Below are 23119 nucleotides of genomic sequence, written 5' to 3'. Positions count from 1 at the left end.
CTGGCGCTGCTATAAAATCAAATCGCAGTAATATTTTATTATCTATTGACAGTTCGTGCGAACACACTTTGCCGACACGCTCTGACCACATTTGCTGTCCGCGCCACTTGTGACACAAAAAGGCACTCGCATTAAAAGCCAGCGTTCCCAGATAGCGCAGCAGGCACCGTACATGGGGCCTCCTCGTACATGGAGGATGGGCGGCGAGGGACTGTCAGCCGCAAGAGCGGCGCCGATGACAGCGCCTACAGGGCGAAACTTCAGCTTTCGGAACTGCCGTTTCGAACGTATTCCGAACTCTTTGTGCTGCGCTTGAGAGAAAGCGTACTCTAATAACCACACTCTTTTCCGCATTTATAAATCACACCAACCAGAAAAGCTGCATTGAGGTAGCGATGCACCGTCTAAATGGGTGCACCAGCACGTCAATTCGCCATCCATAGAGAATGCGATATCTAGACCCGTAAACGCCTTAATAATGATGCGATTTTTATTGTGAAAGCATTACTACGCCAGGTCTAACCGCTCGTCGTAATGCGCCGTGATCGCCTGGCAGGAGCTGCCAACTTGAGTCTCTCGTTTCACATGGGAGCGTTATGTCAGAATCAGCCTGCCAGGACCCTGGCATTCACGTTGCCGCTATAGGCCACTAAGGCATGTTCACACGGCTTGGTTAAGGCGGGGCTTTATGTGTGGGCTGAGGACGAAGAAGAAGAAGAAAGAGGTGAAGAAGAAAGAGGAGGAGGAGAAGGGTGAGAAGAAGAAGCAGAAGGAGGAAAAGAAAAACGCTTGGTCACCCGCAGTTAATTATTTCGCCTCATATTCGGTTCAGCAGCATTGAGCACTTCTAATTTCTTTAGTGTAGCAAGAGGCATAGTAAGCAATCGCTTCCGGCTAACACCAATTATATTATTAGTCTGCGCTCTAACCTAGTCTATAAAAACTATTTAACGCGACCACTGTATCTAAATAGTAGGAAGCTGTTTACCATTGCAATCAAGGCAATTCATGACAATGTATACGAATTAAGCGGCTGCCGTCCAAATTGCTTATTAAAGTATCTATAATATTAGCGGAAACTTTATCTCAGGCTGCTCTACAGCATGCGTTCATTCCTACAATGAGAGACGAAACTGCCTCCCTCTGGGATGCAGCTACACATGAAGGAGAAAAAATCAGAAAAGGAATAGATGACAATGTACTTCTTGACGCGCCTCCCTGTGAAGTGGAATTAAAATGTGAAAATAACTCTTTCGAAAAGAAATAAACCCCAGGGAGCATATTTATTTTTAAGGGCACCACTGACAGTTGGTTGTAGGTCATAGGTGACACCTGCATCTGGTACCGTCCGTGACGTGACCACGGGTTACATACAGCAGGGCGACGAAGCGAAGTGTCGCAGTTGGTATCGAGGAAGAGCTGGGCCTATCTCCTTCAACTTTCCTTTCTTCCTATGATACAACAAAACTGCTTTCCAACAGCTACAGTAAGCACAAAAACCTGGGTTACACAAAACATAGCCCTTCATTCAAGATTTCACAACAGAAACTAGACAAACGCACTCTAGCGACAGCTTGTATGTACACATAAGAATCGTTTAATTGTTTGTGGACTCCACGGTCGCGTGCAGCCTAGCACAGTAACACAAACGCGCTGTCGAAAATCATATTTTGACATTTTTGCAACTAAAAGTTAATAAAATAACATAGCGAAAAAAGACAACAGTGAAACATTAAGGGGGAAAACAAAAACAAACCCCTGTGGTCTACATTGTGCAATAGACATCTGTTTAAAATATCAGTAAGCACAAAATAACTTGAGCGATATTCACCTGAGAGCTAATCGTGAATTGGTCACCTTAAAGCGCGATGTTTACTCACATTTTCCTAATGACTTCTATGCACCTTTTCAAAATAGTAGCCTACGATAACGGGCTTTAATACTAGATCAGTCATCCCAGCACCATACTGGGCCATCCTTCCGAGCAGACGAACCCTCGAAGACTATCCTCAGGATGATTGTGCAGGAGTAGGTGATATGCAACCACAGTCTTAGTCAGCTGGAAAAAGAAAGTAAAAGAGATAAACGAGCATCAGCCAGGTGAAATATCGCGGAAGCCTGGGCCATATATTCAGGCAGTCACAGCCTGTTTTCAAGACCTATTATGAGGGTTGCACTAGGATGAGCGTGAATATACTTCAGTATTCCTCAATTCCCTAACGAACTAGGTCTGCTGTGGTGTTGATGTTTATTGTTCCATGACACTTCGACTACTCGGGTGACCATGGGTTAAGTCGGGTGATGGATTGGATATGAAAATTTCAGCCTCTTCTTAAATGCTGTCGTTGTCAATGCGTTGCGAGTAGCGTAAACATTTTGACCAGTCCAAAATCATGAAAAGATGGTAGTTTTGACAAACATCTGTACTAAGTAAAGGATATATTGTTTGGTCCGGTACGCACGTCACTATTATGAATTACACTTATAATTGAGGACCTACGCACTTAGTTCACAAATGTCAGACGCCAAATAGAAAAAAAATATGGGGCACAATTACACTCCGCCTTTAAGGGTATGATATGCGGTTAGGCAGGCAACCACCCAACGTATAAAGCCGTACTTTAACCAAGCCGTAAGAATGCGATTGCCTAACGTAGGTGTAGCGCGCCCGGCTGGGCATTCGAGAACAGTGGAAGGTTGATTCTCATTAAGGCGAGAACCTTTATAGGCTCATGCTCTCATGGACAAAATGTGTCCCGCTTTTGCGGCGGCTCTGATTGGCCGAGGCGGGGTGACGTCATAGAGGTATCGACAAATCGCAGAGCACCGCCACAGTATGCGCGATGCTTACCTTATGTGGCCATATGCCAACCAATGATCAATTACGAAATAAACACTAATTGAATAATTAATTACGGAGTGATTATTATTTAAGCAATTCATAAGTTAAATAATTATTGATTGACCAATAAGTAATTATTTAATTAGTTACTTAATGACTAACTATTCAAATAAAGAATTATTGACTAATTAAATTATGTACCAATCAGTGCCAGTTGCGTAGCAGAATGCGGACCTCAGGCTTTCGCGTTTCACTACTTTAGTCGCTAAAGTTCCTAATAATTTTTCCATCTTAAACCTCGAATGAGTGACCCAAGTTTGCAGAGTCTCTCAGCTTTCTGATTTTATGTGGGCTGACTAGCCCACTCAGTCCACCGATGAATCAATTAGCGGTTATATCAGCTGCCAGCTGTCACCTGCCAGTACTATGCAGGTGATGTTTCGCTCACAATGCCGTCGCTAACAAAGAATTTTCTGAGAATAACGAGGCATTTAACTATGCCGCATTATTACAGTGTTCCATGGCTTCGAAAGGTGTATAATCACTTGGAACACATAGCGCATCAAATATGGTACAAAGCAAGCGAAAATCGAAACGGCAGCAGCAACTGCGGTGTCGCCCGATGGCGAATATTCGTAAAACTTGGTTTAATGTGTGAGGATTCAGCATTCCTCTCTCTGCAACGACGTTTCAAACACCCCCTCTCTCACAGGGGGCTCTCATCCTTCCCATCTTCACCTCTTTCTCCGGAGGGCTGCCGCGGAGGTGCGAGGAACTAGCCTTGCGCGCCGGTTTTGCTCCTCCTTCGCTTCCCCTCTTATCTCGTATAGGGCCGCATCTTAAGAGACGACGCACAAATCTCGGAGTGCACGGATTGTGCTACGAGTTAGGAAGAACATTGGGAGCTTCAATAAATAGCTTGGCCCGGTGGCGATGACCCCGTGTTTCGTTCTTCCCTGCCACAGATATGGCCTGAGCTAGCTGCTTGGCTTTAGCTCTGAGAGAGTAGTCCAAGTCCCGGGAAAACCACCGTAGTTGAACCTGTAATTCTTTTTTGCTTTTCTGTACCTCACTTTTTCTGGACGCTTAATTGACAGGACGCGGTCGGACCTCGAATCTTTCCTTCACTGGACCCGAAAATATTTTCCTTTAGAGACTATTGTGATATCGGGTTCAACAACGCACTACATATGTTACACCCCCGCCCCCTCCCCTACTCTAGTGAGGTACTAGATTTCTGTACGGTATCTTATCACGCCACCTTTACTGCTGTTTATTATTTCATTTTGTGTCAACTTCACCAAGTTTGACACTCTCGTGGCCTCCCATTCCTGTGCAAATTTAAGTCGATGTTTCTGGCTGTCACGCTCGAAGCTCAGGCAATTTCTACGAATAAAACTTCCTTTTTTTTTTGGCGTCAAACGTAATGTCCAAGTTTTGTTTTAAATTTCTCGCTAGCTTAAGTGAATGTTTAGGCTCAGGCTAGACTTTGCGATCATCGTACGAGTATCATTTCGCTTCTATATTTGGGCCATTTCAGCAATGCGTGGAATTCTTTTTATTTAAACATTGCTTTTAACGTCACTGCTACGCCTTTGTAGCATTCTCCTCTACCAAGGTAATAAGGTTGATATTAATAAATTTTTAGTTTTAAATTAATTTTATTGCTCAATTTGAGGAGCATTTGTAGTGCCAACCTCAAAACATCGCAAGGATCATGTCTCAATTATGTTCCCAACAGGGCGAAAAGAAAATCCCAGCAGTTTCACTGCACTATATAGAACAGCCGACTCTATGCTGTATCACAAGCTGAGAGACGTATGAGCCCAGTCACCTCGTAACTACTGGAGTACGAAAGGAATCGAAACCAGAGACACTAAAGATGCGTGAAATGTTTCGGTTTTCCGTGCTTGCGTGGCACAATTTGTAAAGTGATTTAAAAACAACTGTCAGAAAGACGTAAAACTAAGAAAAGCAGAAAGATACAATAAACCAAGAGTTTTCACAAACTATGATAAAGAGACAAAGAAGTAATATGTCCCCTCATATTTAACGAACTTAACGACAACCTTTTGAATATTGAAAAATGAAGAAGAATGATAAAACGCATTAGAAAATGGCGCTTAGCAAATATTCAAAAATTAAACTGTCTACGACTTTGAATGATGACCTATAGTTAATGTATATGTTTGGGTATGTTAAGTAACTTTTCAAGCCCGCTTTGTAGGAGGTAAGATGGGATACTGCTATCTGATGTTTTCGTGTTTTTTTATATTTATGCAGGAATGAGCGAACCATCGTTATTGTACATATTTCCATTTATTAAATGATTAATATTGCTGATCTTTCCACACCCCTCTCTTTAGCCATGTAGGATGGGATATTTCTATCTGATGTTTGTTTTGTAACTTTCAGTGTTTAAAAAAAAGTATTTACTGCCTCCCAGGTCAGCCAAAAAGCGCTATGTCCTTAGGCTGACCTGCGCATCTTGTATAAAGAGAAACTGACGTGCAAATTGTACTGTATTGTACTACCAGGACAGTCCTTTTCCTTCGTAATTGTCTTCCGGTCGGTTTCGCAGAGGGCGTTGCCGACCGCATCGAGGTCAGGGGCTCTATGTAGACAGGATGCTGGCAGGTAGGCAGGAAAAAATCCTGGAAGGCATGCGTGAAATTAGGCAGCTGTTGAGTGTGGGCCCTGTTTGTGCATGTAATAGATGTTTTAGCAGGTATACATTTGGAACAACATTTGAACAATAAAAAAGGACCGGAATGTACGAATATATTGAAGTATAGAAAAAACAAAAAACTTTGGAACACGCAATTAACTTCCTCTTACAGCGAAAGGACCGACTGAGTTTTTCTTCTCATTCTTATATGCTATTTCTTATATGCGTCTTGGAGCAATTGGAGAAACTCAACTGCACAGTTTATTCAAAAATAAGGCAAATTGTTTAAAATATCAACTATCGAGTTTAAAATTCAAACTTTTTCGAGCTCGAACATGTAGATTTGCGGCCATGTTGTTCAAAAAATTATTTCGGCATTTATTATAAGCTCTAATAATGAAAATAATGCCTATAAGTTAAGGCACTGGGAATATAGTATGAGAACAAAGAGAACATTTGTTGTGTGCAATGTGGAGCTCTGCTGTAACGCGAGCAAGTAATGACTAATAGCAAGCCACTGCTTCAAGGGCTAACGCGACAGTCTTTTCTATGCAGAATTCGGCAGTGAAAAAATAAAATACCTACAGTGTATGGAATCAAGAATGAATTTACTTCCACGAGTATTCGCAATATGGTAGACGCCTACAGGGCGCAACACATCAAAGCAGCGGCTAGTAATGTTTCCTGCAAACTTGACTTGTTCGTTTAAATTGAGAGAGTCACTGCCAACTTGCAGAACTAAAAGGTCCAATTTTCTCAGTGCGGCTAATGGGCATTTATGTACTTTTTCCTGGGTTCGGATGTCAGAGCGACCTCTTCGGATCCTTGGAAGTCGATAACGTAGCACTGGGCATTAAATAGGGAACATAAAGTTCGAAACACTATCCGAGATGAGGCTGAAGATTAGAAGAAAAGTTCTTGCGAGTGCAATTGCCGAATTTTGATACAGGCTTCAGAGGATCTATCTAGCTTGTACTTCCGAACGCAGGACTTGCGCTGATTGTTTCTAAAGTTCACTGGACGCCTTCAGTTCTCACAGCATCTGAGAAAGTAGGATCTGTAGATGGCCCATTAGAAAGTTTTGGGTTAGTTTTCAGTTCTGGATGTAGTTAATTTCAAAAATGTTTTATAAGTCGGCGGTTTGAGTCGTAAGGTAGGATCCCTTTATACTAAAATATGTATACTATAAGGAATAAGCATCGACCAAAACTTCCTTCTTAAATCTGTACAACGAACGATTGCATTAAATTTTAGCACGATATGAGGAAAACTGCCGTTTTATGCATACCTGCCATTGTACTGAAATATATACACGAAATATATAGGAACATCTGAAGAGACGATGCCGTCTCGCGCGGAAGGGTGTCTGTCAGATGAATACCACATCGTGCGTTTCACGTGATATGGCTGCTTGATGGCGTTTACTTAGTAATAACTCTCACTCAGAGCCATCAATGCTGACAGCTTTTCCCTCAAGGAGACAAGGAAGAATTTCGCATTAAGAATGGTAGACCTAAGATGACCTGCTTTTGGCATCGATTACTGGATGCTGATTATCATTGGCTACTTGACTAGCCACATTATAAGGCAGCAAACTCCTTGTTCTTACCATGTCTTCCATCTTAAGGCCCCTCCCTTACAAGTGGAGATGATTTTATTTCTCATTCTCTCACCTAGAAACCATGGCAGGCAGTTAACTCTAACTGATTCAATTATAGTTCCATTTCAATTCAATTGATTCACTTGGTTTACAGTAATCAATTGACTTTTAACAGAATAAGGCTCTCCGCCTCACGCTGTAGATATCATTGTACATTGCAGCGCTACGCGGGCGAACCAGTTCTATATGCACCAGTCGTATATACTTCACAGCAATACGGATCTGCTAGGCAGGGCAGCCCAGAGGTGCTTAGCAAGAAGAGCAAGGAGTAAATTATAGAAGATAAAAAAATCCTACCTTTGGTCATGAAATCATGATGCGTGATGTCCTTTATGCTTGGTCGTTTTGTGGGCTCCGGATGGAGCATCCACTGGATAAGGGCGCTTGCATCTGGGGACACCGTCGAGGGAACACTGTATTCGTTGCTCTTGATTAGAGCGAACGTCTTCTCCAGCCACTTCGACTTGAACGGAGGATATCCCACCAACATTTCGTAACTGCGAAAAACAGTTGCACGCAAATTAATGCTACCCGTATGCACCAACTCTGACGGCTATCATACAAATGCGTTAAAGCTTCGTGTAGTGAGGGCATCGCAGGTCCAGATGATTGACAGGTCCAGATAAATGCCGGTCCAGATAAGTGACATTTGAAGTGCAGGCTACGACCGGACTTTGTCCATGGAGTACGGTGTTGATTACATTGACTCAAAATGTGACTTCCAGCCGAAATTTATCAAAAATATTTTCCTCGTGCAATCGAAAGCTAATGGCAGAAAAGCGAAAATCCAGCCGCATTGCTAAGACATAGGGCAGACATTTTTGGAACGGGTTTTTTAAGGAAGTACGTTGCTTCTTGTCTTGGTCGGCATTAGCAACTCAGTATACCACGTGTGCAAGAAGATAAAGCTTCACGTGCAATGCTTACCAGTACCCAAGAACACAATGACAGCTCTATTCACTGTACATATGCTCTCTACTAACTGAGAAATTGGGCACTAAGTTAGTTTAAAAACAGTCCCACAAATCAAGTCTGCAGTTATGTTTCATACAGATAAAACGAGTTTTGTTTCCCCATAACGCTCACAATGGTAGGAACACTGCTTGGATAGTTTGCAGTCGGCTTTTTTAGGCTTTTCCAGAGATGTTAAATACCAAAAATAAGCCGTGCAGGAAACTGCGAAATATTCTGACAGTAAAAATTGACGACCTTTCGCTTACATTAAACTGCATTTAGAATAACTGATAAAACGTATACATACTGGTGACCTAGCAAGACTGCCACCAGTTCGGCAAACTACAGATACACGACGGCGATGCCTCTGTCGAGGTAGCGTCATTCGTCGTCGTCCGGTTTCTCCTACTTCTTTTCCCCAAGGGTCGTGAAAACCATAGACATGCCGACATTTGTTCTTATTGTTCTACGGTTACACTGTCCCTTACTGATAGTTGCAGACTTAGCACCACCTAAAGCATGCACCGAATACTAATTGCGCGTATAAATGCGGCCGCTTATGGCGAATATATCGGCTCATCCCGTTTTGTACTCACACAACGCAGCCGAGAGACCACACGTCCACTTCGTAACTGTGTCCCGTATTGGCCAGGACTTCGGGGGCGATGTAATTAGGGGTGCCGGAGGTACCCATCTTCAGTTCCCCCTCGTAGTCGATGCGATCGGCGAAACCGAAGCCGGCCACTTTCAGTTGCATGTCCTCGCTGATCAGCAGGTTGCTAGGCTTCAGGTCCCGGTGGATAACACGATGCTGAACGAGGTGCTCGCAGGCAAAGAGAAGGTGGCGCAGAAAGTAGCGCGTCTCGGAATCGAGCAAAACCTTGCGGTGGCGGAGCATCTCAAATAGAGACTGCAAAATAAATACAGAAATGAAGCTTGTTTAAGAGGGCTGAATTTGAAGCATCCTAAACGAACCAGAAGTCGAAGGGCTGGCTTCAGATATTTCATTGAGACGTGGGCAACTGTACCCAAGATTTGACAATGCGCTAGTCTTCAGTAGGAGTGACCTACACATTACCCTCAAGAAGCCATAATCACTAGAGCGGATTCACTTTACATTACTTCATGGGTCATAGACGTTTCATGAACGGAAAAAAAGGCTATTGACAGTAAATAACAACATCAAGACATGAATGATTACTTCCTACTAAGGAAAACCGACACAAGTCGAAAGTAAGCAAGAACACGCTCTACATTCTTGCGCTTCTGGTCTTAGATTGAAATGTGATTCTTCCTTTCCACAAGTCAATTTGTACTTCAATATGATCTTGATGAGGTGTAAACCCGGTCGAGCGCCTCGCAGTGCATTTAAGCATACGCGACTAATGCCAAGGTACAATGAAACACAAAACACATTTTCTTCTTCTCAGAAGCTACTCTTCCCTTCTCTCCCCAAAAGGGTTTAGTACGCTCTTTCTCCCTCATATTCATCTCCACGCAGATATATTTTGCTTTCTCCGGCACCGGACAACATTCTTGCGAGGCAAAATGAGGCATCCAGCATCGCCTAGAAAGCTCTCCCCTCCTGTACCACGTGAGCAGCGCTGGAGCGCCTCCCAGTGTCGGAGTAAAGGATTGGGCTGGTTCATTGATCGTGCTCGAAAAAGGCGCAACAAAGCAAAAGAAAAATATGAGAGGTCAGTGGAACTTTTTTTCTTCCTCTCCACTGTTAAAAAAAAAACATTCAAGAGCTCGACGACCCGGTGTGTTCACTCCATAAGACTAAGCCATTTGCTTAAAGAAAGAGCAGTGCTGGGAAATCTTTTCGACTAATTGTATGAAGGGGCGCACTATTGGTGCACAAGAAGACATATTACAGCGATGCATAACTGGAACGGCAACCGGAACACAGAACACGCAGTCAATTTATAAATTTCTGTCATGTTTATAGACAAGTTACAATTTTATTATTTCGGTGGGATTCCCATTGAGACGTGAGCGTCAATATAAGTGAAGCAGGTTATCTTGAACTGCTTTGCACCAAGGCGTCGCTTTAGTCAGCATGAAATTTACTTATGGAGAACGCGCGTTGTACCAGACAAAGATAAGTAGAAGATAATGCAAAAGAGGCAGAAGAAAGGTTGGGAGGGTAACGAAAACCATTCAGCGGGAAAGTTAACTCACCTTTCTTGGGCAATATGATGAACTCCAATATGATGTAGACGTTGTGCTCATCTTCAAAGTGGCTCTTGAAACCAACGATGTGCATGTGGTCCAGGCTACTGTGGATATGGATTTCCCCTTCCATCTGTAGAGAACAAATTAATTACAAATTTTTCAAACATATTATTATGCGGGAATAGTGTAAATATAGGTGCACGAAAAGGTTTACCCCAAGTGTGGTTACTTCAGCTGCGCACTGATATGGCAAGGGCCACCATGATGGCAAGAAATTAAGCTGTCTAGTTCGGACAAAAATAAAATATCAGCAGTCTGTAAAAATAGGTCACTGTCCGCGGTGTCTTGCATTACTCCACTTACTAGTCGTGAGCAAAGCCAAATTAGGTATTTCGTTTTTGATTACATCGAAAAAAATCAAGTCCCTATCAAGTCCTGGAGCATCAAGGGACAAGAAGTAGAAGCTGTGACAGATTTTCTCTTCTTGGGCTCCAAGATTACCTCGGAAGGAGACTGCAGCCATGAAATTAGGAGACGCCTGCTTCTGGGAAAGAGAGAAATGGTTGGTCTTGACCGCCTAGTAAAGAGCAGAGACATTAGTCTGCCAACCAAGATCCGTATAACTCGTGCAATGGTCTTTCCAGTTGTGATGTATGGATGCGAGAGTTGGACTGTGAAAAAGGCTGACCGCCGAAGAATTGACGCGTTTGAATTGTGGTGCTGGCGAAGACTCTTAAAAGTTCCTTGGACTGCTAGAAGATCAAATCAGTCGATATTGTCGACCATAAACCCTGACTGCTCATGGGAGGGCCAATTCTAAAGTTAAAGCTCAGCTACTTTGGTCATCTGATGAGAAGAGAGGAGTCGCTGGAGAAAGATTTGATGTTGGCAAAAGGTTGAGGGTCGCCGGAGAAGGGGTAGACAGCGAACGCGATGGTTAGATGACATCCTCGAGGCACTGCAGATGGAGTTATGTGATGTTAGGAAGATAGTGAGAGACCGGAAAGCGTGGCGTGACATGGTCCATAGGGTCACGAAGAGTCGAACACGACTGAACGACTGAACTGAACTGAAAAAAATGCCGGCGCAAAAATTCAACTGCTGATATTGTTGTCTCGGTAAAAAGAATATATTTAAAAAGTGGATACTTTTCTCCATGAAAGTACTCTGCGTGCAACACTCTTCAGAATATAATTGTATTGACTGAGTAGTGTTGTCTTTGAAACTACCAAAGCACTTCTGCTTGTTCGGAAAGGAGTGAATATAAATTTTGCCTCATGGTTGCCACCCCCGTCATCAGATAAAGCGGTACATTGGGATCACTGAACGCAGTAAAAGCACTCTGAGCAAATGGCACTGATGTGTACAATTGAGCTATGGTGTTGAGAGAAGTCATTAACACTTGAGAGAAACTACTTTTACTGTAAAGAAACGCTTTCTAGGAAAGAAAAGACAAATAAAAGAACACACAGGCGTCGCCGCCCAGGCTGCAATCTAGGGCAATCTCACTCTTTCCAAGACAGTACTTTTCTACCCTGATTCCTTGAGGTGGGATGACAATGCCAATCACTTTAAACTGATTATCACGCTGTTTTTTCGTTTCGGCATTGACTTCACAAGTTTCAATTCTGTAGCAAAGAAATTCCCCACACAAATTTGCTCATCAAAATGTAATATGCTCCCTGACAGACGATAGCGTTAACTAAAAACAGGCATTTGTTCCTGCGAACAAATATTTTGTGAACTCAGGTAAATGTGTACCGGTCGAAATGTTACAAAAAAACGGGAGTCGAGTAATAAGAACATTCGTGTTCCTTGAGACCCGGCTCATCGAGACGATTCTTCGGGATGACCTTGCCGGCGTAGACAACGTTCGGCTGAAAGTCCACGAACTCGTGGCACAGCGAAAATATGCCCTAAAATAAAAGAAATGACAAATTTCTTGCACCGGTATGCAAACTATGCAAAAACTTTACACATATATCACAGTCATTTCAATTGCCGACAGAAATGAAAAAAATAATCTGAACAACTAAATAAGGCGCAGCGTAAGCCTCTCAATGCAGGATGTCCAACCCTAGCCTTTGACCGATGCTCATCGCATGTCAAACCTCGATGTCAAACCTCTGGTTTGACATTGCGGGAAACTAACATGTGCCTCCGAGAAAAAAAAAGGCTAACCGAGACTTGGTGATGCGCTATCGGCATTGTCTGGAGAGCCCCGTTTGAGGGATCTTTCCCGTTACGTTCTTCACTTGCATTCTGCTGTAGAGGTACTGTAGATCTCTGTCTGCTTTAGCCCAGTTCCAGTTACGCTCATCAGCCTCGCATCCATACATACAAAACATTATCAAAACTCCATTTCCTGAATAAGAGCAAGACAGTGGAGAGGAGCAGAAAAAAAGTCGCCGAGGGAGGAGGAGAGACGCGCACACTTGTTCCTGCCAATCGTCAGACACATCCGGAGCGTCTAGCTTGGTTTGGTTGCTGCGGGTTTTCTTAACAGCCGTTCACGTGTACCCTGTGCCTTTCGAATCCGCGCACTCTGAACAGGAATTTTGACTACAGATGAGTATTCATTGACACTGTGTTGTGGGCCCATTCGAGTTTCTAGCTATATTGTCACTACGAAACCTATGCAATGTAAGTTACCTAACAAGAGCATGCAAATAAGATATATTAAATGGAGAGATTGGTGTGGTCTGCGTCCACTGTGACTGCAGAAAATATAAGCTGGCTCTCCATAATGCTCATATCGGGGTTGCTAAATTGGGATGCAAATTTTTGAGCGTGCATCGGGGCATGGAGAACTTCTGAGCATTAAGAGCATGCTTCTCTGCGTTGAGAAATACGGAGTAGAGTCGCTGCTGAAAAATTTCGCCACAGTGGCCACTTTAGGGGCAAAGTGTCTGGAAGATTTTTGCCCGGTCATCATTAGAAGTCTGTGTTCAAGCCAATAAGCCGATTTAGTCATGCGAAGCGAAGAGATGCAGAAAATGACAGCTATCAAAAGAGTGCCTTTGCGAAGAACCTTAGCATGAAAGCATAACTGCAATTCACCCTTCGCGGTGGTTCAAGCAAAAACGAAGAAGCAATCTTCAGAATGCGAAGGTAACTGATATAAAGCTATCACTAAGGTACAGATGTCACGACAGTCGTGGTATTGTGTATAACATGGTTATGCATATTATTACGGACGAGGAAGAAGAAGCGGGCAGTGGCCTTGGCAGGAGTGCTAACGCTAGGCTCTCCGACATTCATAAAACGCATCGCATCGCCATCCGTTATGGTCTCTTCTTACTGGCTTTACAACATTTTAGAGGGAGCTTGCGGAGTCAGTGCATCGTTTCCTCATCTGGGTCTAGGGCTTCGGCGCCCTGTGTCTGCTTTAGTTGCCGGCGGCGGATTCCTGGGACGCATCGCCCGCTTATGGCCCGTCCTGCCAGACCAGATCCGACCGCGCCGTACTCATCTGCTCAGTTGTCATGATCTCATCGGCGAGCCTATAATTCGTTCTCTGCTGTCTTCTCTCTTCAACACACGGCCATCGTCACTCTATGCATGCGTTAATTTTCGCCCTTCATCCTTGTCCATTCGCCTTCCTCTTTCTTTACTGCCTTGCCGACCCGTTACAATTGTTAATATATCGCATACATTTTGTTTGTGTGTGCCCTGGGCCTATGGTGTCAGAGTAGGTTGCCTAAACTGCGTCAGAATTTATACAGGTAAACTAAGTTGAATAATGGTACATAACAGTCTTGTCATTTTTATCGTTACCATGTCCCTGACCACCGAAAATTTCTGTATTTCGAATAACGTACAAATTATTTCCCGTTTCCTGGCATATTTTGAAAAAAAAAAGTCCATGATTACGTTACTTCCTAATGCGAAATTCGAGCGCAGCTTATCACCTGTTTCAGCTTTTCGACAGATTGAGGCAAATATTTTGAACAAGACACGCATGTACAATAACAGACAACTTGTTTTTAATTTTTCACACGAATTCCTTCATGAAACACTCCAATAACAGTTCTTGGCTGTCGTGAAAGAAGCTTTTTGGTCGGAGAAATGAAGAGAGGAATTGGGTTTTTGGGGAGGGGAGGGTTTGTGGGAAGCAGCGCGTGAGCCCATAGGAACGTTGCGCGACGAACAGATAGCAGCGACTGACCGATGCCGCTGACGCCGCTAGGGAGTGAAGCGAGTGAGAACGGGATGCACGCACCATGATCCGCTGATAGCGAGCCGGCGTTTTGGAAACCGGAGAGCACCCTCACCGCCACGCAGAAAGACAGGGGGCCCCCTCCTCTTTCTGCATGGCGGCGATGGTGTTATGCGCAGTCACGCTGTCTTGATCCGCTAGCGGTGGCAGCGGAATCAGTCCCTGCTACCGCTGCCTCCGACGACCCCCCCCCCCTCTCATTTCCTCGTGTTCTCCGGTTACTGCGTGCGCTCGTGCCCCCATCGTTATCGTATGCCCCCCCCTCCCCCCCACACACACATACACTTTTCCTGCGAGGCTCCAGTTGCCGAAGCGCCGGCTCGAACGGAAGGGATGAAAGGGGGGCAAAGCTGGTTACGAGGCCGACGCGGCCGACGACGACACGAAACCCAGGAACGGAAGCCAAAGAGCTGCCCTCTAAAAATAATACACATTCTTTATTGGCGCATTAAAGGGCGCCTCTCCCCATGGTTTCGAAATGTGCCCGCTTCGGGTACTCTTTCATCGACTGATGTGGTCCGCAGCATTCTGTGAGCAAATCAGAATGTACGTTTTATCTAAATATAATAGGGTACATACATATAAAATTCTAGGTCGAAATAATTGGTGAACACTCTACCACGCAGCTAAAGCAGCTGTGGGTAATGCAAAATAAATGGCATGTCTCTAACACTTAGGTAAAATTTCTTGACAACAGAAGTGTTCAGTTCAGTCGTTCAGTCATGTCCGACTCATCGTGACCCTATGGACCATTTCACGCCACGCTTTCCGGTCTCTCACTATCTTCCTAACATCACATAACTTCATCTGCAGTGCCTCGAGGATGCCATCTAACCATCGCGTTCGCTGCCTACCCCTTCTCCGGTGACCGTCAACCTTTCCCAACATCAAATCTTTCTCCAGCGACTCCTCTCTTCTCATCAGATGACCAAAGTAGCTGAGCTTTAACTTTAGAATTTGACCCTCCAATGAGCAGTCAGGGTTTAAGGTCGACAATATCGACCGATTTGATCTTCTGGCAGTCCAAGGAACTCTCAAGAGTCTTCTCCAGCACCACAATTCAAACGCGTCAATTCTTCGGCGGTCAGCCTTTTTCACAGTCCAACTCTCGCATCCATACATCACAACTGGAAAGACCATAGCACGAGTTATACGGATCTTCGTTGGCAGACTAATGTCTCTGCTGTTTACTAGGCGGTCAAGGCTAACCATTGCTCTCTTTCCCAGAAGCAGGCGTCTCCTAATTTCATTGCTGCAGTCTCCTTCCGAGGTAACCTTGGAGCCCAAGAAGAGAAAATCTGTCACAGCTTCCACTTCTTGTCCATTGATGCTCCAGGACTTGATAGGGCAAGACGCCATGATCTTTGTCTTTTTAATGTTCTTTTTAAGCCCAAACTTCTCACTCTCTTCTTGTACGCGCATCAGAAGTCTCTTGAGTTCCACTTCACTTTCTGCCATTAAAGTTGTATCATCCGCATATCTAAGGTTGTTGATACGTTTTCCAGCAATCTTCACTCCAGCTGAAGACTCGTCCAGACCGGCCTTCCTTATGATGCACTCTGCATATAGGTTAAATAGGCAGGGCGACAGTATGCAGCCTTGCCTCACTCCTTTCTCAATCGGAAACCAATCAGTAAGACCATGCCCAGTTCTGACTGTGGCCTCTTGTCCTTCATACAGGTTCCTGAGGAGACAGATGAGGTGAATTGGAACTCCCTGCTCTTGGAGAGCTTGCCACAATCTGCTGTGATCTACGCAGTCAAACGCTTTCGCATAATCAATAAAGCAGACGTAGATGGGTTTCTGGAACTCTCTTGCTTTTTCCTTGATCCAGCGGAGGTTGGCAATTCGGTCTCTAGTTCCTCTGCCCTTGCGAAACCCAGCTTGCACGTCCGGAAGCTCCCGATCCACATACTGCTGCAGCCTACCTTGGAGGATTTTCAACATCACCTTGCTAGCATGCGAAATAAGCGCGATCGTGCGGTAGTTGGAACAATCTTTGGCACTGCCTTTCTTTGGAATGGGGATGTAAACTGACCTCCTCCAATCCTGTGGCCACTGCAGGGTTGTCCAAATCTTCTGACATAATGTATGCAGAATGTTAACAGCGTCATGGTTGAGGTTCTGAAGCAACTCAGCTGGAATACCATTACTTCCGCTGGCTTTCTTCTTAGCAAGGCTGTTATTGTATTGTACATACGTGTCTTGCTTAGCAACAGAAGTGTACAGACATGCAAATATTTAAACACCCTTGATGGTACCAGAAACGCAAACAAAATTACCAGAGTGTGCAGAACGAGGCAGGCTGGAATTGAATTTCAAATGATCGCAACAATACAGTTAACCAAACATGCCTAATCGGGCAGTTGAGACGATCAGGCAATGACACTTAGAACTTGATTTGGCTACTTCCCTGCCGTTTTTCTGATACAATCCGCACACAAGTAAAGCCGCGCTGGCATTTCATCTAATCTCTCCTTTAAGAGGGTTCACCAATGCCAACGTTCATAGAAAATTCACGGTAACGTTCAGAAGTTTCAGCGTGCGGAAATGCGGATCAATTTTCATGGGGTTTGTTGCCGCGTTTTCATCTTTAAAAAATAGAGAAAATTTTGTGGGCAGATTTCATTAATAAAGTTTTATTTTTTAATCAGAAATAAATATTTCCAAATAATACATCTGGGTATGTCGGTCTACCTGCACATGATTATCCTTTCGACATAGCTGACGAAGCTTTTCAGGAGCACTTCAGGCTTCCGAAGAGCTAAATGCGCCCCATGGCTGAACGAGAACAAGTGTACAGACAAGGCAGCGGAAACTGCACTGCACGCTGCGAAAAACGTTGCAATGTTTCTAAAATAAATTGGGTGTTTATTTTATAAGCTCTAATTAATAACTTTGCAGCACTGTAGCCAAATACATCATTTGTAGCTTAACAACTTGCTGAAGTTAGCTTACGGTCCCTTAACAATACAATAAACCGAGCTAGAACCAATCCTCAAAGCAGCGCTATACTGTGGCACAAGGATGAATTACAAAAAACACGACAAAGCTTGTAGTGCGCGTACTAGTTTTGTCTTGTTTTTTGTAACTCCTCTTTATGCCAAAGTATAGCGCGCCTACCTGCAGATGAAAAGTCAACTAGCTACCATTACAGCATTGCTTGCATCAAAGCCGGTTGTATGGTGTGTGCCCCTTGTCCTCCCCCAGTTTTCGTTCCCTCCTTCTCCCCCATGCGTACTTCAAAATTACGTCACGGCAAAGCGAATTATTTCGTGAATGCAGCCCCAATAATAACAAATCTGTTCCAATATACTTGATGGTGACAGCGTCCAAACGAAAGGCGAAAGGTGTGCTGTAGTCAGGAAGTTTCTTTCTTGCCATTTATCTCAGGGCTGATTACTAGGGTCCCCAACGCAATGAATTGTTTTCCAGTAACACAAGGCTAATATGGGGAGGGTTCGCTTCACGCGTTTTCAGCCCTGTAAAAACATGACTCGAACCTAAATCTCTCGCTAGTCAAAATCAGCCCTGTACTGCTTGCAAGGTAACCTCACCCTACCACTGTAAAGGAATTTTTCCAAAAAAAGATGGGAGTGAGCATAGGGGACCATAATTGGAAAACGGTACAGTGGTGCGCTACTGAAAAGAAAACGGCCCCCACTCCATGTCCCCAGGTTTGGCACCATATCCACTTGAAAGTTCTCGGCTGTACTTTTGTAGGCGTAAGAACTGATACTTTGTTGTCACGGTGCAATTTACTACCTTGACGGGGAACAGAACTTCCCTGCTTTTTATGGTGCTTAAGTGCTACCATCTATCAACAAAAACGTTCAAATCTGGATTGCCTTTTTTTCAGGTGAACCTTCTTAAGGCGTTCGTTCCTAAGCGAGCATTTTCTCTTTTATCGCCTGTATTTATCCCAGCTACAGTTTCCCGGCCTGCGTGCCCACGTAGATATCCTTGATATCTTTAATTTGAGAGGATTTAGCAATTTACCCCAGTAAAATTACTACGCGAGGTTTACGTAAACCCCTCGCTTACTGAAAACTATTCATGTAGCTCAAACCAACAGGCTGTCTTAATAATATATCGCTTGAACCATTAGATTAAATGCGGCACGCTTGTTAAGGACTCTGGGGCCAACCTATGAACAGCAGTAAGCCCAGGAGTAGAGACCGAGCAGCGTGTGATAGCGCAAAACGTGATTTTTTTTTAATTTCAATTTCCAAGCATAGTGCGCAACGCACGGCACTCAAAAATGTGACACCCGCTTGACTGAATCAGGAATTTCTCTTATTTACGTTCATGGCGCACGCTCACCCTCTCAATAAAAACAAAATTATCATTCATTCTCTGTATTACCAGTTAAAAGGGCTTCTGCTCAAACACGAAGAATTAACATAAGTGCCACTGTTTTGGATACATATACTGTCAGCAGCTAACGTTTGCGGGATCTCCAGCGTGTGGCGGAGGGACGGGAAACCTTTTTATATGGGGAAACTGCATTGCTGCGCCATCTGCCGCAATTGCGTGCAATGACGAGGCGAAAGGACGCCTGAAGCATTGTTGGCGCACACCGGACCGGTGTGCGCCAACAATGCTTCAGGCGTCCTTTCGCGTCCTTTCCTTTGCTATCAAGCAGGTCTCGGCGCTTGCTTTCCTGCTATCTGCCTTTGACGCTTGTTGCTGTCGCTGAATAGCTTTGCCACTACCGTTGCACAGGGGGCGCGAAAGGCGTCGCTGAACTGCTTCCGTCGCGCCTGCCAAAGTAGATAGGCGGCGAATGTCACACAGCCCCTCAACTGATTCCACGAATCTGATAAGTGCGTCACAGGGTAGCGAGCGACGAGGCATGATTGATAGCGAAGAAAGAACATGCGTGCACAAAGCCTGTTTCGGACGAAATTTTCTTTAGCCTCGTCACTGGGATCAATTGTGGCAGATGGTGCAGCAATGCACTTTTAAGTAGCTCTGCCACGTGCTGGAGATCCCGTCAAGCTTGTTATTTTAAGCTCTAGCAGCTTTTTGTTTTTCGCCAATAAATTCTATGCACACATTTGCTGAAAGCAACTCAGCCAGAACGGAGCGCATAGAAACCGTTCGGTGACCACTTAAAGACAAGCATCAGTGCCAAGCGAAGAGCCTGAGCTAGTGCAAATTCTTACCATCCACAGGTAGTGATATGCTGGGTTAATAAAAATGGACTATTAATTATAGGCTTTGAAGCAAGCGTCGCTGATTGAATGTGACATAGATCAAACTGCCGACGCTCGAATATTGAAGCAAGCATCGCAAGCAGGCGCAGTTTGACAGCCTTTTTTTCCCCGCATTGCTAAAATAAACGTAAAAATGATTAGCACACCGCATACCTCTCCAAGCAACTTTCCGCGGGTATATTTCTTCTGGGATTTCGCATCGATTATCACATCGGGAAATTTTCTGCTGTTCGCTGGAGCGGACGTGAAGGTAGCCACTACAGGAGACATCACGAGCTAGAAAAAACGAGATCGCGAATCCACTCGTCAGATACTGTAAACCTCAGCCCTGCAAAAGATTCGACGACTAAGCTTGACACGGCCTGGTGCCAAATGATGTGGGTGACAGTTTGAAAAGCCGTGTTCATGCTGCCGCGTCCAATCAAAGAAGGCCAGCATTTGGTTGGCCATACTACAACAGCAGATACAGAAAATTCACTGCATCAAACCGGGGGTGTGCTTCGATTAGTTACGAGTAGACCGCCCCCCCCCCCTCCCCCGGAATACCTAATTTGACTTTTGAAGACTCATTAGCGAGAAAAGAGTTCGGAGGTGACAATGCCGAACATATTAGCGCTGCAGGCCGCGAGAGTGGGACAGTCACAGGCGTCGTCAGCGGAGGGTAGGAAGTAGGTGAGGAAAGTTTCAATAGCAACAGTTATTGACAGCCCTTTCCCTTCTGATACTATGCCTATCTTATGAGCCCTGAAAATTACGGATATTCCCCAGAGTGCCAGAAGTTGGTAAGCGGTAAGGAAACAGTGTAATAACCGGAAAGGAGGTATTAGTGTGAATCAGCAGGAGTACAGAAGGAAAGGCCAGGAGTGATAACCATAGACTTAAAAAAGAATGAAGGATACACATAGATACTTATCACTGGTTAGGCTATATGATAAGCTGCGCAGGAACTCTAAAGGGGGCGGTTAATGGTAATTACGGGGGTGGAAGTGAGGATATTTTCCCGTGAGGTGAACAAAAACTTACCTTGGTTCAGCTTTGGGTGCTTTTCTTTAGACAAAATCAGGTTTGGCAGGAAGGTTGCTGGGCAAGTTGGCAGGTGCGGTTTACTCTTTTCTATTATTCTTTTTCTTTGTCATTCCCTCCTCCTTGCAGAAAAGTTTCTATAGCTATTCCTCTGCAGTGGCATTCCTAAACAGGAACACTTGGAATGCCTGTCTTTTTTCAAGGAAGTGTGTCTGCTTCCAACCTGTGCTAAGCGTCGACTCATCATCGCCTCAAAGTTGTTTTTCCCTGTTGCCGCTTTTTATTTTATTTTTCAGGTCATGGGGGGGGGGGGGGGGTATCACCGGTGCCGGACTCAGAAATTCACAGCACTGGGAGCAATCTTTCACTCGCTGCTCTGCTTCTTCTTCCCCCTCTCCCAATCTTCTCTCGCCCATCCTTTTCTTGCTCGGCCAAAAGCAACAGCGTATTTGGACCCATAACTACAGATGATCGCGCTGCTCTGACGAAGCCAGTTTCATTTGTCGAAACGTCGGCTCGATTTGCGAACTCAGGCGCCCCTCACCCCATGTTTAGGGCTCTTTGATAACAGACACACACACACACACAAACGAATTCTCTGATCACACAGTGACTGCGATGATTACACTTGAAACTTCTTCCACGCATACGCTTTCTCGCTTTCGGTTGTCAGGCTGTATTGCAAAATTTAGTTTATGCGTGCTCCAGTGGTTTGGAGAATTGGTATACTGTGCGCTTACCTGGTCTGACGTTTATTTTTGTCCTTATTAAATATAATCGTATCGTATACAAAGAGAAACACAAAAGGCCGTCCTAAACGAATTTTCGGCACGAATACGTTTCGCTTTTCGACTCTTTATTGTGTACTTGTTCTGTTCGCTGCGCGTGCTTCCGCCCTGTTCGTGTCTAGTTACTTATGTGGGTTACATAACCGTTTTTCGTTTCCGCGTTGCTTTGCTCACTTTGGCTTCAAGATGCGGAACCAAATGTCCCTGACTTACTCTAGGCCGCTGTTAGATGTGGATGAAATACGAAAACGGATCTTATGATGTAACTGCTCGTGAATAAACACAGGAGGTAGAAATTACGGAGTGACGCCCTATTGAAAAACCCGCATGAGAAATGTGTGATAGCTGATTGGCGTATATGATCTGAACGATATGTGTACGATATAGATGATATTTTTGTACGATCTCATTCAAAAGGCGAAATATTTCTGTTTGAGATCATATAGCTTGTCAGATATCGTCAGTCATACAACATCGTATGTCACCCGGCTCATTCAACTCTCATACAACTGGCGGTGATATCATATACCCTGTATGATACTGTACGTCCATCTCATTCGGTATCATTCAGTTGTTGTATGAGGAGAAAAAAATTGCGTGAAATACCATCATTCAAAATCATTCGCCATGACATTCGTATTACATTATACAAAATCTTTTTTGTAGACAACATGAGAAAGGTGTCACAGTGCTTTAAACTACATACTTCACACTAATTTACACTTTACACTACACTACATCATTAACAGTGAAAGGTGTCACAGTGAAACGTGACGAAGTGAAAGGTGTCACAGCTTGCATGCATATGTGATTATAGTTTACACTACATCATTAATTCATATATTGCTCGGTTGCATAGGTAAAGTATACTTGCGCTAAACTAACTACAGGACTTATTTAATTGTCGTTAATTAGTTTTCTGCGATTAACAATTCTATTTGATGCTACAGCATGAAATTCTATGTTGTTGGATAGCTTATGAGAAATACAACTGCCCCTCTCTATTATTTGTCGTAATTAGTTAACTTCGATTAAATGCGAACGTTATGCTACAACGTCAAGTCAAATATATGTTTGAACAACTTGTAGCGAGTACTATTGCACTGCGATAATTTTCACTACACTAATTACACTACACATGCAGCCAGGTAAGTTGATGTTGCATTGCGCTGAAAACAGAAAGCGCGGTCAAATGTGGATGTGCGCGCTGTGTATGTCTTCTCTTTTCCCTTCACGTTGACACCGCGCGCTGCCTTTTTTTTCTGGATTTTCAGTAAGTAACGGGCCCGGTGCTCGTGTAGAGGTTCTCTGACGGACACCCGCATGCTTTCAAAATAACTCGTGGGCAGGGTTATTAAAGTGGTTTGTTTTCCATATCCTTTCCGCCACCATTATCATGTGCAGTGGAAACTTTTCGCACCAGGCGGCCCATATGAATGAGATCTGTTAACACAGCGGACAATGAAAAAAACAATTAGTTGTCCTTAAACTCTGTTTAAGGCTAGTTGAATTGCGATAGCAACAGCTGAAGCTCCTTTTTTCCTGCTACATAATTCCCTATAAGGTGC

At 44.2% G+C, this 23119-nt stretch overlaps 1 protein-coding gene across 1 annotated transcript; it reads right to left on the bottom strand.

Moving 5' to 3' along the window:
* Positions 1-1276: 1276 nt before the first annotated feature.
* LOC146188699 (serine/threonine-protein kinase PLK1-like) lies at positions 1277-20997 on the bottom strand. The gene is made up of 6 exons (XM_084603171.1): positions 20764-20997; positions 10309-10432; positions 8721-9034; positions 7468-7667; positions 5377-5496; positions 1277-2059 (listed from the first exon to the last, which is right to left on the bottom strand). Exons 2-6 carry the CDS (start codon positions 10357-10359, stop codon positions 2052-2054), a joined length of 693 nt encoding a protein of 230 aa, XP_084459297.1. The 5' UTR covers positions 10360-10432; positions 20764-20997; the 3' UTR covers positions 1277-2051.
* Positions 20998-23119: the final 2122 nt, after the last annotated feature.

The sequence above is a fragment of the Amblyomma maculatum genome, chromosome 5 (genome assembly GCF_055883805.1).
Source record: "Amblyomma maculatum isolate TAMU_Amacu chromosome 5, ASM5588380v1, whole genome shotgun sequence".
Taxonomy (NCBI): domain Eukaryota; kingdom Metazoa; phylum Arthropoda; class Arachnida; order Ixodida; family Ixodidae; genus Amblyomma; species Amblyomma maculatum.
The sequence above is the reverse complement of the archived record's forward strand: the minus strand, read 5'-3'. Positions and strand labels throughout refer to the sequence as shown.

Bases quoted from the DNA above. Each gene is read 5' to 3' on its own strand.
- LOC146188699 (XM_084603171.1), bottom strand. From the start codon at position 10,359: ATGAGCACAACGTCTACATCATATTGGAGTTCATCATATTGCCCAAGA. The intron at 9,035-10,308 runs GTGAGTTAACTT...TTTATTTTGCAG, and splicing joins CATCATATTGCCCAAGAAAG to TCTCTATTTGAGATGCTCCG. The intron at 5,497-7,467 runs GTAGGATTTTTT...CATGCCTTCCAG, and splicing joins TCATGATTTCATGACCAAAG to GATTTTTTCCTGCCTACCTG.